At 54.9% G+C, this 12,961-nt stretch overlaps 6 protein-coding genes across 6 annotated transcripts; 3 read left to right on the forward strand and 3 right to left on the reverse strand.

The window, feature by feature from the left end:
* Positions 1 to 47: 47 nt before the first annotated feature.
* Positions 48 to 1,877, forward strand: M409DRAFT_26762 (uncharacterized protein; the record flags this gene model as incomplete). The annotated part of the gene is made up of 1 exon (XM_033808257.1): positions 48 to 1,877. The coding sequence occupies one exon, from the start codon at positions 48 to 50 to the stop codon at positions 1,875 to 1,877; it is 1,830 nt and encodes a 609-aa protein (XP_033663799.1).
* Positions 1,878 to 2,328: 451 nt separating this feature from the next.
* Positions 2,329 to 3,815, reverse strand: M409DRAFT_26763 (uncharacterized protein; the record flags this gene model as incomplete). The annotated part of the gene is made up of 2 exons (XM_033808258.1): positions 2,329 to 3,445; positions 3,493 to 3,815. The coding sequence occupies 2 exons, from the start codon at positions 3,813 to 3,815 to the stop codon at positions 2,329 to 2,331; spliced, it is 1,440 nt and encodes a 479-aa protein (XP_033663800.1).
* A 1,492-nt stretch (positions 3,816 to 5,307) lies between these two features.
* M409DRAFT_33795 (uncharacterized protein) lies at positions 5,308 to 5,866 on the forward strand (the record flags this gene model as incomplete). The annotated part of the gene is made up of 2 exons (XM_033810304.1): positions 5,308 to 5,343; positions 5,408 to 5,866. Coding segments are annotated over 2 exons (495 nt in total), but the record flags the coding sequence as incomplete, so codon positions are not given.
* Positions 5,867 to 6,059: 193 nt separating this feature from the next.
* M409DRAFT_57963 (uncharacterized protein) lies at positions 6,060 to 8,318 on the reverse strand (the record flags this gene model as incomplete). Its single annotated transcript, XM_033813779.1, has 7 exons — positions 6,060 to 6,416; positions 6,658 to 6,939; positions 7,052 to 7,071; positions 7,275 to 7,499; positions 7,562 to 7,610; positions 7,813 to 7,844; positions 8,024 to 8,318. The coding sequence occupies 7 exons, from the start codon at positions 8,316 to 8,318 to the stop codon at positions 6,060 to 6,062; spliced, it is 1,260 nt and encodes a 419-aa protein (XP_033663802.1).
* A 1,068-nt stretch (positions 8,319 to 9,386) lies between these two features.
* M409DRAFT_68870 (uncharacterized protein) lies at positions 9,387 to 11,909 on the reverse strand (the record flags this gene model as incomplete). The annotated part of the gene is made up of 1 exon (XM_033818025.1): positions 9,387 to 11,909. One exon carries the CDS (start codon positions 11,907 to 11,909, stop codon positions 9,387 to 9,389), a length of 2,523 nt encoding a protein of 840 aa, XP_033663803.1.
* Positions 11,910 to 12,427: 518 nt separating this feature from the next.
* M409DRAFT_26767 (uncharacterized protein) lies at positions 12,428 to 12,940 on the forward strand (the record flags this gene model as incomplete). Its single annotated transcript, XM_033808259.1, has 1 exon — positions 12,428 to 12,940. The coding sequence occupies one exon, from the start codon at positions 12,428 to 12,430 to the stop codon at positions 12,938 to 12,940; it is 513 nt and encodes a 170-aa protein (XP_033663804.1).
* Between the last annotated feature and the right edge of the window lie 21 nt (positions 12,941 to 12,961).

The following is a 12,961-nucleotide window of genomic DNA, read 5'->3' on the forward strand; positions in this document are numbered from 1 at the left end:
GTACAACAGCTACACGAGTCGACGTTACCAGGATCTATCAGCGCCTAATGAAGCCCGTCGATATACCTTTGTCTCGGCGACTACGCAACGGCCAGCGGTTCCATGACCTCAGTTCAGACCCTCCGTATGCGCCTCCCACTCGTGCACTACCTTCGGTCCCGCAGATTGATACGCCGATTCAGGGTTACCAGTTAACTGCAAGTGACTCTGATATCCAGGACTCGACACAGAGAGATGCTTCTGGACTTGTTGGTGTGCCTCCGGCTGAGTTGGAACTGCCATGGGGCCAATACACAGCTTTGTCAACACTTTTAAATGGCCTCGGAAACCTAGCTGAGGCCGATGACTTTGGCTCTACGCCCTCGCTTTCGCCACCAGAGCCTAGTGGCGTGAAACGTAACGTCCCAGAAGATGGCGTTGGCGAGCAGCCGGAGAGACCACTCAAAACAGCCCGTGTGGCACCTTCAGCTGATCCCGAGTTGGCCAATCTCACCTCCGACGAGTACTACGATGGCCTCGTACTAGCCCCTGCCCACCTCGACAATGGAACCATCGACGGACGATATCACTGCTCTTGCGGGAAGTCATACACACGGAGATTCCGATTGAATGACCACCTCCAGCTAAGCAATGGAGCCGCAAGATACGTATGCTCTCTATGTCCTGCAACGTTCAAACGTGACGACAGTCGGCTGCGACACGAACGGACGGCTCATCTTGGAGAAAAATGGCCCTGTCCCATCTGTTTCCGCACATTTCGTGCAGACTACATACACCAACATCTGAGGTCGAAAGGTAATGGCTGCCGCGAGGCCCTGGCAGCGGCTCTTCGAGTGCAAGGCACACCAGAATCGAAACCTCTTACCGGACCAGTCTACTATCAATACTGGACGGCTCTTCCATGTGCTGAATATCCATATGTAGAACCCCAATCACCCTCAGGGCCATCAGAGCATGTCGTGCAGGGTATCGACGTTGACACCTTTGCCGAGAGGTTCCTCCGAGACCATCCTCCCAAAGTGCCACCAGCGTCCGTCTATCGTAGTTCCAGAGAGCCGTGCAATATTTGCGGCGAGGAATTCGATCCAGATGAGGACGACCTGATCAGACACATCCAGCAACACAGCATCGAGCTCGCGACCAGACCATTCTGCTGTGAGGATTGCAACATCGACTTCGCCTTCGCGAAAGATCTCACTCGCCATCGCAAACTGGCGGCTACAGGCCACTGTGGGTTCCACTTCGACCACGACGGTGAATGCTGGGGTCACCATCCAGGTGATTTTTGGGGAATGACAAGGCGTTTGGAAGCTTGGGAGACATGTCAGATACGAGCTCATCGACTCGTCATCTTGCAACTCTTGCTGGAACGTTTGGAATATCGCAGAGCCGCTCGATTCTCGTTGAATGACTGCTTCTCGGAATTGGGCTGTTTGAAGACCATGGACCGCTTCAGCAAGATCAGTATTAACAGCTTCAGTTCAGTCCCAGCTTGGGTGAAGATGAGCGACGATGGTGAAGTGGAAGAGTTGGCCAGACGGCTTGGGCTGTTAAACGTCAGTGGCAAGAACAGAGCCAGCATGATCGTCCCCTCCCGACCCAGACCGGAATCGATGGTGCTTGACATGGCGTCGGATGGTCAGTCAGGAGCAGAGGAACAACACCTACCGTTGAACCTGCACGATGCTCAAGCAGACATAAGCCTCCCTGGCCGCTCAACATATTTCCAAATGGTTGGCAAATTGCGAAAACCCTCCGAGTCCGCCGCGCCGTCACAGAACAGATTTCGTCAAGCGGCAAACAATGCAGCGAAGTTCCTCAAAGCATCGAACAGTCATGGAAGGGAGATGCGACATCTTGGCTCGACGACACGCTGAGGTGTAATGCTGTGAGATGAATCGACAACGTCCCGTCGGGAGTCTGCCTTTGTGGTGACAGAACGAATGATTAGTACTAACTACGGCGACGAGCTGGTCCAGCTATATTCCAAAGTTCGGGGCGAGCCGAGAACAATCAAGCTCTGGAAGACGGAAGATCGGAAGGCTTTCATGAATGATGCGGCGAGTTTTGGGCTAGGGTTTTGGGATGTGTGGAAGATTATTGAGTTTGGGTACGAGAGTGGGGGAAGTGTTGTTGATGAGTTTTATTGATGGGCTTGGGTGGAGGGGGTGGTGAGAGGGTATCTATGAACGCATGGATTATGAGTTGCAATTCTAAAGCAACAAAGCAGCACAATGCGAGATCCTCTCTCGATATCAAGCGTCTCTGTCAATCTGTGTGAAGGAACCAGCCCAGCTTCGGGCCCCAAAGTACGCACTGCCGCCTCACTCAGTAACGATAGCCTTCCTCGACGTCCTTTGGGATACCGTCGACTCCCCAGTACATATCTTTCGCGGCCCTGTAATGTCCCTTCTCATCGCATTCTCTCGGCTTGTACTCCCAACCCTTCGCGACTGCATACGCTTTGGCAGTCTCAAACTCCTCGATCACCGGTGGCTCTGCAGGAGCGAGGTTGCGGCGATTGCGGCGCTTGCGAGTCCAGACTGGCTTTGGGAGTGGGCCAAGCGTGCGGAGAGGGTGCTGTGAGTCGTTCGCGGTCCAGTCACCGTTGATATTGAGATGGATGAGTTTGATCTTGGGCTTGATCTCGAACTTGGTGATGTCCAGAGCCAGATCTGGAAAGTCGAGGACGTCGAAAGTGTAGGGAAGAACGAGGTTCAGTGATTCCAGAATGCCAGCCTCGTTGAGCATCTTCATGCACTCGGCGTAAGCTTCGTCGGACGTGCGGATCTTGTCGAGTGGCTTGTAATAGTAGAAGAAGCCCTCAGGCGAGAGGCCATCATAGGCGTCGTCCTCGTCCGGCGGGAAACGGCCTTGACCGTACCTATCACTGTGATCGCCAGTGCGTCCAGGCCAGTGAATGTGTACCGTGATCTTGCGCAGACGAGCGGCGTTGTCTTTGCCGATCGTCTCGATGAAGCCTCTCAGAAACTGCCAGCCCAGCACAGAACTGAAGCACAACAGATTCTCGCCGTAGAAAATGTCGCTCGCTTCTTTGTTAACCTGCTTGTTGACACGAAGAAGCTTGCGAAGACCGAGGGACTTGGCGAAGAGCTTCTTAGCACGGACGCAAGCGCGAGCTGGCGCTTTGCGTCCGCCAGCTGCCTTGGGCAGGAACTCGAATGGCTCGTCGAAGACCAATGCGAGACGATAGATCCTGTTACGGATCTCTCCAGGAAGGTCGAAGAAGGTGACGGGCTCCTTGCAGGTACTCGAAGTGAGCTGAGGTGGATATGTGCTGTACTTGTGAGGGAACTTTCGCTCGCCGAAGAGCTTCTTGTATGGTTGGTATTTGCGGAGAGCAATGTGGGCGGGTTGGCAAGTAGCTCGAGCCTTCCAGGTGTAGTCATCGACTTCAAGCATTTTGGTGTGCATCTGAATTCGTCTATATCGCATGAGTGGGATCCATCGTCCGTGATGATTCGTACTTACCTCTGCTTCTCCTCAAGCCACTTCTGCGGACCCTTGCCTGGCAAACTATCTGCCGGGACAGCCAGGTCTCTGTAGAATGCGATACTTCCGTCGGCTGCACGGAAGGCGTCTTGGATGATGGCACTTGTGTTGCCGTACCGAGTCATGAGGCGGAGAGACTGGTCACGGGTGTTGTTGATGGCGGATTTCGGTGAAGGCAGGCGTCGCGAAGAAGAGGCTGCCTGGTGGCTGGCATCGGTATTGGGAGGGAGGTTTTGGTCGGGCTTCTTCTTACCCCTCGAAGGCTTGACGTACTGCGCGAGGGTGTTGTCTCGCCGAGCCATGGTGTCGGTGTCGTCGAGAGAGTATGTGCCGCAGCTTGTCGACCTCGAATGTAGCGAAGAGTTGGAAGAAAAAGGAAGAGACACTCGAGGGCGCCAGCGCTTTTTAAACCTCGAGGGGTGTCCCGTGCGTTCACCACTTGCAGCGTGTTTTGGTTGGTCCAAGCGCAGCCAAATGGTGAAGACTCGGGCTCGTGATTTGACGACTCGTGAATATTCACCTGTTGCAACAGCCACCAGGACTGCAAGGCGCGTGCGACCCATCGGCAAGAGCCACGGATGTAGTTGAGCTTCAGCTGGCTCTAGAGAACGGCGTCAAGAGACTCTCCGTTAGTCCGGTCGAGTCCCAGCAGGCCGTGGAACTTGTAGTAAAGGTCCCAGATGTTTCTGGGGAAGATCTCTATGTGTCGTCGTCCCAATTCGTCGAGAGTCTCTCCTTGCCAGGACATTGGCCAAGGTACTGGCGCACGACGATGCAACAGCTTTGGGAGTCTTCGTCAAGGCCGTGTCTGCTGTCTTTCTCCGGAATGAGATTCCTCACCTATATATTGTCCTCGTATGGGCCACGTCCACTCTGGCTTGTCGTCTGGGTCTGGTGAGAAGCCTCGGTATCGCCGATGATGTGCGTCGGTCAATACCACGACCGCGCATCGTCATTGCTCTAGAAGTGTTCAGCCAGAGACGGGAGGTCAATTTCTGGTCCGGTGAGGAGTTCTGGCCGCAGCTCTGGGACGAGGCTTGGAAAAGATATGGGTGCTGCATCTGTCGGACCGATATTCAGTTCTACTGCTCTTGAACTAAGACTGTGTGCAGACATCTTTGAAGTTAGTCAATAGACATTGTTTTGATATATGAGAAGAGTAGACTGTAGAATACGTATAGGAGATGGAAAGAAATTAAAACAGAGACGATAAGCATTGCCGAACTTCCTGCATCTTTCCAAATCATATCATTCTTCTCGGGTCTATTCTTCTATTTCGTTTGCTGCATCGCTTTGCCTTACGTTTGCGTAGATGTTTTGTCATCTGAAAGACAAAGACAAGTGAAAGGATGTGACGTCCGTCCTAACCTCGGCCGAAGAAATCCCGACGCAACACGCGCTTTCCCAGACGCGTCCACCTCCAAGAACTCCACCAAATGCGCCCAAACGCATTCCTCCTTCCCACAACCACAGATAACCCCGACAGACACGCCACCTCCCTCAGCAGCATCCGCGACATCGCTTGACCGCCTCACGACAATGGCGACATCCCATCAACCATTCCCCTCGCGGCCCTACACCTCCGGGCTCGGACGCGCCTCGAACACGCCCTTCACCGGCGGCGGGCAAACACCCTACGCGGCAGCAGCGTCGCAAAACCCCGGCGGCGCAGGAGGAGGAGGGCCCTCAAACCCCACAGCCCAGCAGAGAGAAGCGCAACGCCTCGAGCGGGAAAGATTAGAGCGACAGGAACGCGAGCGACGAGAAGCAGAGGAACGGAATGCCCTCGAGGCATTGAGCGAGGAGCAGAGGGAGGAGATCAATGAAGCTGTACGAACACACCCTATACCACCCCCAAACCCACCCCGCATGCTGACAATATTTTCTGTGACAGTTCTCCCTCTTCGACCTCGACAAAGACTCACACATCGACTACCACGAACTAAAAGTCGCCCTCAAAGCGCTAGGCTTCGACCTCCCGAAGCAAGACCTCGTCTCCATCCTCCAGACCCACGGGATCCCCGCTTCCTCCTTATCCAACAACCCCTCCGCGCAAGCATCTCAACAAAACCCGACATTCTCAGGTCCCTCGCGACTCCTCCTCCCGCATTCGACGTTCGTCACGATCGCCGCGCAGAGGATTCTGGCGCGGGATCCGAGGGAGGAGATTTTGAGGGCGTTTGATCTGTTCGATCAGGAGGGGAAGGGCAGGATTGATTTGCAGGATTTGAGGAGGGTGGCGAGGGAGTTGGGGGAGGGGTTGCAGGAGGAGGAGTTGCAGGCGATGATTGACGAGTTTGATGTGAGGGGAGAAGGGGGGATCAGTCGGGAGGAGTTTATTGGGATTTGTCTGGGGAATTGAGCCAGCATGAATGTGGCGTTTGATTGTTGGGATAGGGCAAGGTGTTGTTGGATCACATGCGTTGGGACGACGATACCTCACGATAGCGATGGCGTTCAAAGGGCAGACAGACGATTGGAAAGAATTGAAAAGTGATATGACAATGCTGAAGCTTGACTTCTTTCATTCGATTGACTGCTGGCCTCTACGGCGAGCTGAAGCCATAGTACAAGCAAGCCTCGACTGCCCCCTCATTTCTGCCTCGATCATTCACGAGACTCATGCTCCTTGCCGGATCCATGCCGTAAACGACGAGTTGCTGGGATGAGGGATCCTCTCCCACTTCGCTGCCCTGCCTGGCCTCGTCGGCGGTGGCATGAGGGCAGGTCCCGTACAAATGAGCCACGACTGCCCAGGCGCTGTCCAAAACAAGGAGGTTCTGGTCATCAGGCGGACGTTCCGTGTAGTCTTTGGGCTTGCGAGGACCTTCGTGACATTGTGGCGGCATGATCACATTGCCCTTGATGTTGACACTGATATGATTCGCGCTCTCGAGGCGGTCCTGCGGTGGTCATTGCCGCAGTCTTGACAAACACTGCCTCGTGCCACAACCTCGAATGCGCTTCTTCTCCTCGGATGGCTTGCGTGGCTGCTACTGGTAGCCCGGATGGTCGATCGCATGGTTGAAGTATCACACCTCAGCTCTCTTCGTGTACTCGGCTTTGACTTCTGGACTGGCATTGCGCCGCCGCTGGCCAACGCCTAAACTGCTCTTGGCGAAACTGCTCAGCGAGGTCATCTACCGTGAAAGACTGCTCGTTGGTGGTGGGATCGAGAGCTGAGATTCTCTCGAATGCCGCCATGATGCCGATGAGTGGTGCGCAGGTCATGAAGAATACGTCAAGCGGAGCTTCTTTCTTCTCGAGGTGACCGCGCAGTGTTGCATTGCCACAGAGTGTTGCATTGCCATTGTTATGTATCCCAGGGAACTCGATCTTGATCAGCTCGTGCTGGTCGAGGCGGAAGATCACCAGGGTGGTTCGTGAAGGAGCTTGCCGGCAACTGGTTGACGAATGCATCCCAGTCTATGTTCATCCCATCGTTGGGCGCAGTGCAAGTGCACGCTCAAGATGAGCGAGGAGCTCAGCATCACGCACCGCCTCCCGGACAGTGGTGGCTCCCGTACATCAGGCATACTCTGATCTGAGCGCAGATACCTGGTGAATGTCAGCCTCAAGTCTCACTCGAAGAGACGGATAGAAAAGATATGCAAAGTGCAAGAAGCAAGTGTCAGATTCAAAGGCCTGGTCAGAGGCCATCTCATCAATGCAGTCTTTGACTGCTATGTCGACCGTCGTGAGATATGAAAAGATTCATCATGGAAGTGCGAGATGTGCAGGAGGGAAGAAGACATGCTTACCGTTAAAGTTGTACTGCTCCGATTGTCGAATGAAGGGCAAGTATAGAGTACTGCAGCGACGCCCCGGCGAATGCGCGAAGACCGAACAACACTGTTCACAAATGTCAGTCGGCCGATCTGAAGTTGCGATCGTAGGCTGGTCGTGATCAATGCGAAGCCGGAGGCATGCAATCAGGCTTGCAACTTTCTCGTCTGCGCCGCCTGTCACAGCGGCTTGGACATATGCTTATCGTTTGTTGTTTTGAGTCATCAGATGAAAGGGTGTGATGAAAGAGTGTAGTGCTTACCACTGCAGCAGTTCTGGACGTGGCGGTGGTGCTCCTTAAGTATCAGGTTCTGTGCCAGAAGTCAGTTTCAGATCATGCTGGAGAGCTGAGTTTGGCATGAAGCGAAGCGTTTGGGATCAGTTAAGGCATGAATGGTAGAAAATGTTGTTGTCTGCATCGGCAAGGCCGAATCAGACTCGTCATCAATAATCATCATAAAAAGGGCGGGAAAGAAAAGAAGCTCGACAAGACTCACCTCATGCCGTACGAACCAAAGCAGACGCTCGTCTACCAGCGTCGATACCTGTCACAGCGATCAGCAATGATCTTCAATCTCGTAAACATGGAGCTTGGCGATGTTGAAGTCGATCAGTGGACGAGGTTTTCTAGGCCTGTCACAAAGTGGCGTATCGGCTCATGTATACTCGGAGCCCAGTGCCGATTCATCACATGAAGATCGTGCAGGAGATGGTTGGAACTTACCTGGAGTCTTCCAGGAGTTGAGCGGTGTCAGTGGCCCGACTGGCAAATGGAGGACCAAGGCGAGTACAGCTTTCTGCTTCTTGCGCTGCCTCTTACTGGTCTTCGCCACAGCCAGAGTGGACTCTATGTGTCTCCCTGCTTGCTGCAGCGTGCTGATGATTTGACTAGCCATCTCCGGGGTGCCACCTTCGAGGCGAATCGTGAGGAGACCTTGGTCTTCGCTACAGCCGAGCCTGTCATGCCGGATGCTGCACTGGGTTCGGTGTGCCTCCACGCCCGATACGATGGCTGCCATTGCTCATGAGCAACCATCGAGGAAGGTTCGGAACTCGTCTGTCGGTGTGTCGGTAGCCATTTTGGCGGTAGTGGCTCCGATTGTTTGGGTGCGGTGAAAGGACAATAACAAAGGGATGTGCGAAGGCGGTATGTGCGAGCTGGAAAGGAATGCCCAGTGCGCAGCCATCGCCCTTGGTCATATCCATCTGAGACGAGGTGCTCAGCGAAGGCTGCCATCTGATGCCGATCACGAAGTCACGCCTCAAGTCACCTGCCATATGATCATCAGCACATGCCTTCTCAACTGATCCATCAAAATGCAGTGCGAGTAGTCGTATGTTCAGGCGTATTGAGCCAAGTTTCTCGCCAGCGACCCGAGTAAAGGTCTCGGCCGGTAATTCCATTTGTTTTTTGTGTTGATCATCATAAAAGACATGCAATAAGAAAAGAAGAAGAGTTGGACTCACCATGACTAGACTCGTTTCAGAGATCAAACTGAAAAGAACAGATCTCTCAAGCCCAGATGGAGTTCGGAGGTCGGTGACCTAAGCCAAAAGGCAGAGAGAGGAAGTGAAGCCGCGCCTGTTGTTCAGTCAGCATCCCTTCTTGCGAGGCATGTGCAGACGGAAGGTGAAGAGTGCCAGATCAGACTGACGTAGCAATGCAGTTTCAGTCCTCCCTTGTGGAGAGGTCAAAGACTCTAGTTTGCGGTTTTGCCATTTCATCATGAAAAGCGCGGTGGGGATAAGAGGGTGGCTTACCATTGCGGCGACTGGTGGCGTGTTCAGCTCATGTTCAGGTCTGGTAATGTCCAGTCCGATGGCAGGACAAGAATGTTGTTGATGGAGGTGTTGGTTGCAGAAGAGGATTGAAGTCGCGAAGTTGGAGGTGTAATTTTCAGGAAGCTTTGACGACGCTCGGGCGTCTTGGCACGAGACCGCGGCAAGAGCCGGAGGGCGGTCGCTCTTTCCTCCTCTTCTTCGACATGTGCGTGGCATCCATCAAAGTGAAATGAATGAACCATTCAAGTGATCTGAGAGCACAGGGCGATCGATTTCTGAGATATCTACCTATTCATCACACCTTATCAACCTCCCCTCCCTCTGCCTGCCTTTCCCTTCCTGCCGACCTTCTGTCCAAACAACGGCCGGCACTCTCTACAATACCACTTCTCTTCCTCGCTGGGTGCCTCTCGGAGCTCCGTACACCCCAGATGGAACCATTCGCGAGGACAGCTGTCATTGTCGCAAGCCACCATCTCACCGTACGAGCCACGGTTACAGTAGCAGTACTTTGGCTCGTCCGGATCATCGGGATCATGCTCGGATTCCTCGTCCTCGTCGTCCGCCTCTGGTTGTGCGACTGGTTCCTCTTCCACCTCTGCTTCTGCTTCCTCTGCCTCAGCCTCAGCCTCCGCCTCTGCTTCACGGCGCGCAGCTTCAGCTTCAGCCTCTCGCCTAGAGCTGGACCTGCCTGAGCCGCGCGTGGTCGTTGGGGGCGGCGAAACAGGCGGGCTGGACTCTCTCGACATTGGTGCTGGCGAGGAGCGGATGTTATTGACAGTGTTTCGTCGAGAGACAGGCCTCCTAGTGCTCGAGCGACGAGCCTCTTGCTCCAAAACCGGCGCAACTTCCTCCGGCTCAGCCTCGTCCTCACCAAGATGCTTCTCGTCCAAAGAGTCCAACTCCTCGTCCATATCTTCGCCACCCCTGTGTCTGTCCAAATCAGGACTCTTGTTGAATGGTGCCAGCTGTTTGACAAGGTGACTGTTCGATGCGTGCCGCCGATGCTTTCCAGTGCCAGTGCCAGCAAGTGGTGGTTCGACCGAGTCCGAATCGTCTCCCTCGCCCCTCGCATTTGGCTTGCTTCGCGTGCTACGCGTTCTAGACATGCCCGGAGCATCAGCCGGGAAGGAGTCCGTCCTCGGCGTGCCCACTTTCGAATTGCGGCCACTGTTCTTGCGACTGTTCGAGCCAGACCTCGAGGCCGCTGGACGCTCTGCCCCGGCATCTGGCATATCGGTGTCCTCTTGCTTCATCTTGTCTGCAGCATCTTTGAGATGTTTGTCCCCATGTTCGTCTCCCACAATCTCGTCATGTTGTTCTGTCGTTTCGTGTACTTTTCTTCTTCCATTCCCTCTCTCGCCGTTGCCGTTGCCATTGCTCTTGCCAGACGCCGACGTCGGTCTGCTTGTGACTGCTTCCTCATCTTGCAACTGCTCGTGCCGCAAATTCGTGGCGGTGCTGTTTTGCCTCGCCCGGGAGCTCTGCGGTCTTCCGTTCGGTGGTTCGAAAACAGGGTTCGAAGAGGCAACGAGCGGACTGCTGGCGAGCATGGGGCTGTTCTGTGCAGAGGCCGGAACCTTCTTCTTGGGTGGTGGTCCAGGCTTGCCCTTCGTCTTCTTCACCACAGGTTCTGTGGCCGCAGCTGCTGTGCTTCTTGGGGTCTCTTTGCTAGCTTTTGCGGCTTTGCCTGTAGCAGAAATCGTCCTCTCCATTCCAGGCGCACCCAAGCTCTTGTCGACCTTCTTCCTCTTCGTCGCTGGCTCGCCGTTTGTAGATATTCCCAATCCTGCCGCCGCTGCATTCGCCGCTTTCTTGCTGATTTTCGGCGCCTTCCTAGGCTTGTCGTCAAAGTCAGAATCTCCAGGCTGTTCTGTCCGCTTGCCCTTGGTCTTTTCGCGCGTAGCTTCCCTTCCAGCGTCTCTTCTCGCCTGTGCAATCTCCGTCTCATGCAACATACTCGCCGCAGCGGCCAGATTGTTAGTCGCTGCGACGTCTCGGCGATTCTGCGCACCGGAAGCAGTTGTCTTCGTCTTCTGGCGATTGTCGCTGTACGCCCAGTGTGTCATGCTGCCCATCCTGGCTTCTTCGCTGAGCTCGCTTTCCACGTGCGGCCACACCGAGTCAACACGAGTCTGCTGGAGAGCCAACACTCTCGTCGCCTCCGATAGCACCACATTCTTCTCGTCAAGATTGGGCAAGAGACCAGCTGTGATCATCCTAAGATTATGGTATTGCTGCCGTCGAGCTCTTTCAGTCTCAAAATCATACGTCTCTTCGCCATTCAATGATCCCACGAGCGATGGCTGCACACTATGCCGACCAGTCGCACCATTGACCAAGCTCACGTTGGCACTGCCGCTCGTGCTATTGTTCGCGGTCAGAGCCAGCACGCCAGCAGTAGGCGCATTCGCTCCGCCAGCACCAGCAGTCGGCTTGCGCGTAGGTACAGGATATTCCAAGAGTGTATCCAAGATCTCGCCCATAGTCTCGTTCGGGCCGTGTACTTTGGCCTCCACCTCTTTCACCAGCGTGATCTGCTTCTGGACCTCTTTCGGGAGTGCGGTGATGGCGTCGGTGAAGTACTGTAGCGCTGAAAAGAAGCCTGCCGCCTGTGAGTCGGCCATGATTGCGGCGTCATTGTCGTGATCGACGCCGGTGCTAAAGGAGCCGAAAGGACGGGCGTAGTAGTTCGCAGGGCGGGTGGTGTTGGCTCTCGCGGTGCGTCGAGGTTGGACGCCGTTTCTGACGGCAGGAGCGCTCGCACTTGGATCGCCAGCCGTCATCGTCTGGGTGGATGACTTGCGCATGTTGGAGGTTGGCGGCATGGTGGCAGTCAGTCGTGTCGTGTCGAGGAGAAGCTGGCTCTGGCGACGCGCTGGTCGAGGGTGTTGACGGCCTGCTGGGGAATTGTCACTCCAGCAGTCGCATGGTGGTGGAGTTCGTGAGAGTGGATCAGAAAAAAGATGTGCGTCTTGGTGAGAATGTCGTTGGTCAGGTTGTGGTGAAAATGGATTGCAGCTCGTCCAACCTCTTTCTCCAGCACCTCTGCTCCGCGCGCGCACAAGACAACCGACACGGAAATCGCCCGCCCGACGTCACATCCCGAAGTCACGTGCAAATGACTTTCTTCTCGCTCTCGTTCTCGACTTACACTTCAACTCCTCCATCCTCTATTACTAATGCCGTACCTTCAGCTCCTCCCGGGAGCAGATCCCGTTAAACGAAATCAAGTACAATAGAATACAGTCCAAAATCCACAACCCTCCCCTTCAAGAGCAAAAACGATTTCCAGCAAAAGCGAAAATCATCTCCAGCCCATCCCCTCAGGATCAACGCCTCCATCATGCAAACCGAATCCCGCCTCCGAGACCTCTACCTCCTCTCCCTCCCCTCCACAAACCCCCAAGAACCCCCCCTCCCCAACACCACACCCCCGTCCCCCGAAAACCAAAAAACAATCACTCACCTGCAATCCCTCTCCCTCGCCCACATCTCCGCAATCAACACCCGCTCCCTGCACGCCACCCATCCAGCCTGGACAACCCTCTCCCCGAACTTCATGGGCGACGTCCGCGCCGTCTGCATGAAATCCCCGCGGCGCCTAGACCGCAACTCATACCTCGCCGAGTATCGCTGGCTCACGACGATCCGGCCGGAGTATCATTTGGAGGTGAAGGGGATTTCGACGGAGTTGAAGGCGAGGGGGAAGGGGGCGGTGACGTTGAATTTGGAGAATACGGGGAATCCGGTGGGGGTGGTGAGGGTTATTGTTGTGATTGTGGAGTGGAGGAGGGATGGTGGAGATGGAGAGTGGGAGTGTGTGGAGGTGAGGGCGGCGAGGGGGCCGGAGGTTTGAAAGGAATGCAGTGTTGCTGGA

The sequence above is a fragment of the Zasmidium cellare genome (genome assembly GCF_010093935.1).
Source record: "Zasmidium cellare ATCC 36951 unplaced genomic scaffold M409scaffold_33, whole genome shotgun sequence".
In the NCBI taxonomy this organism is placed as follows: Eukaryota; Fungi; Ascomycota; class Dothideomycetes; order Mycosphaerellales; family Mycosphaerellaceae; genus Zasmidium; species Zasmidium cellare.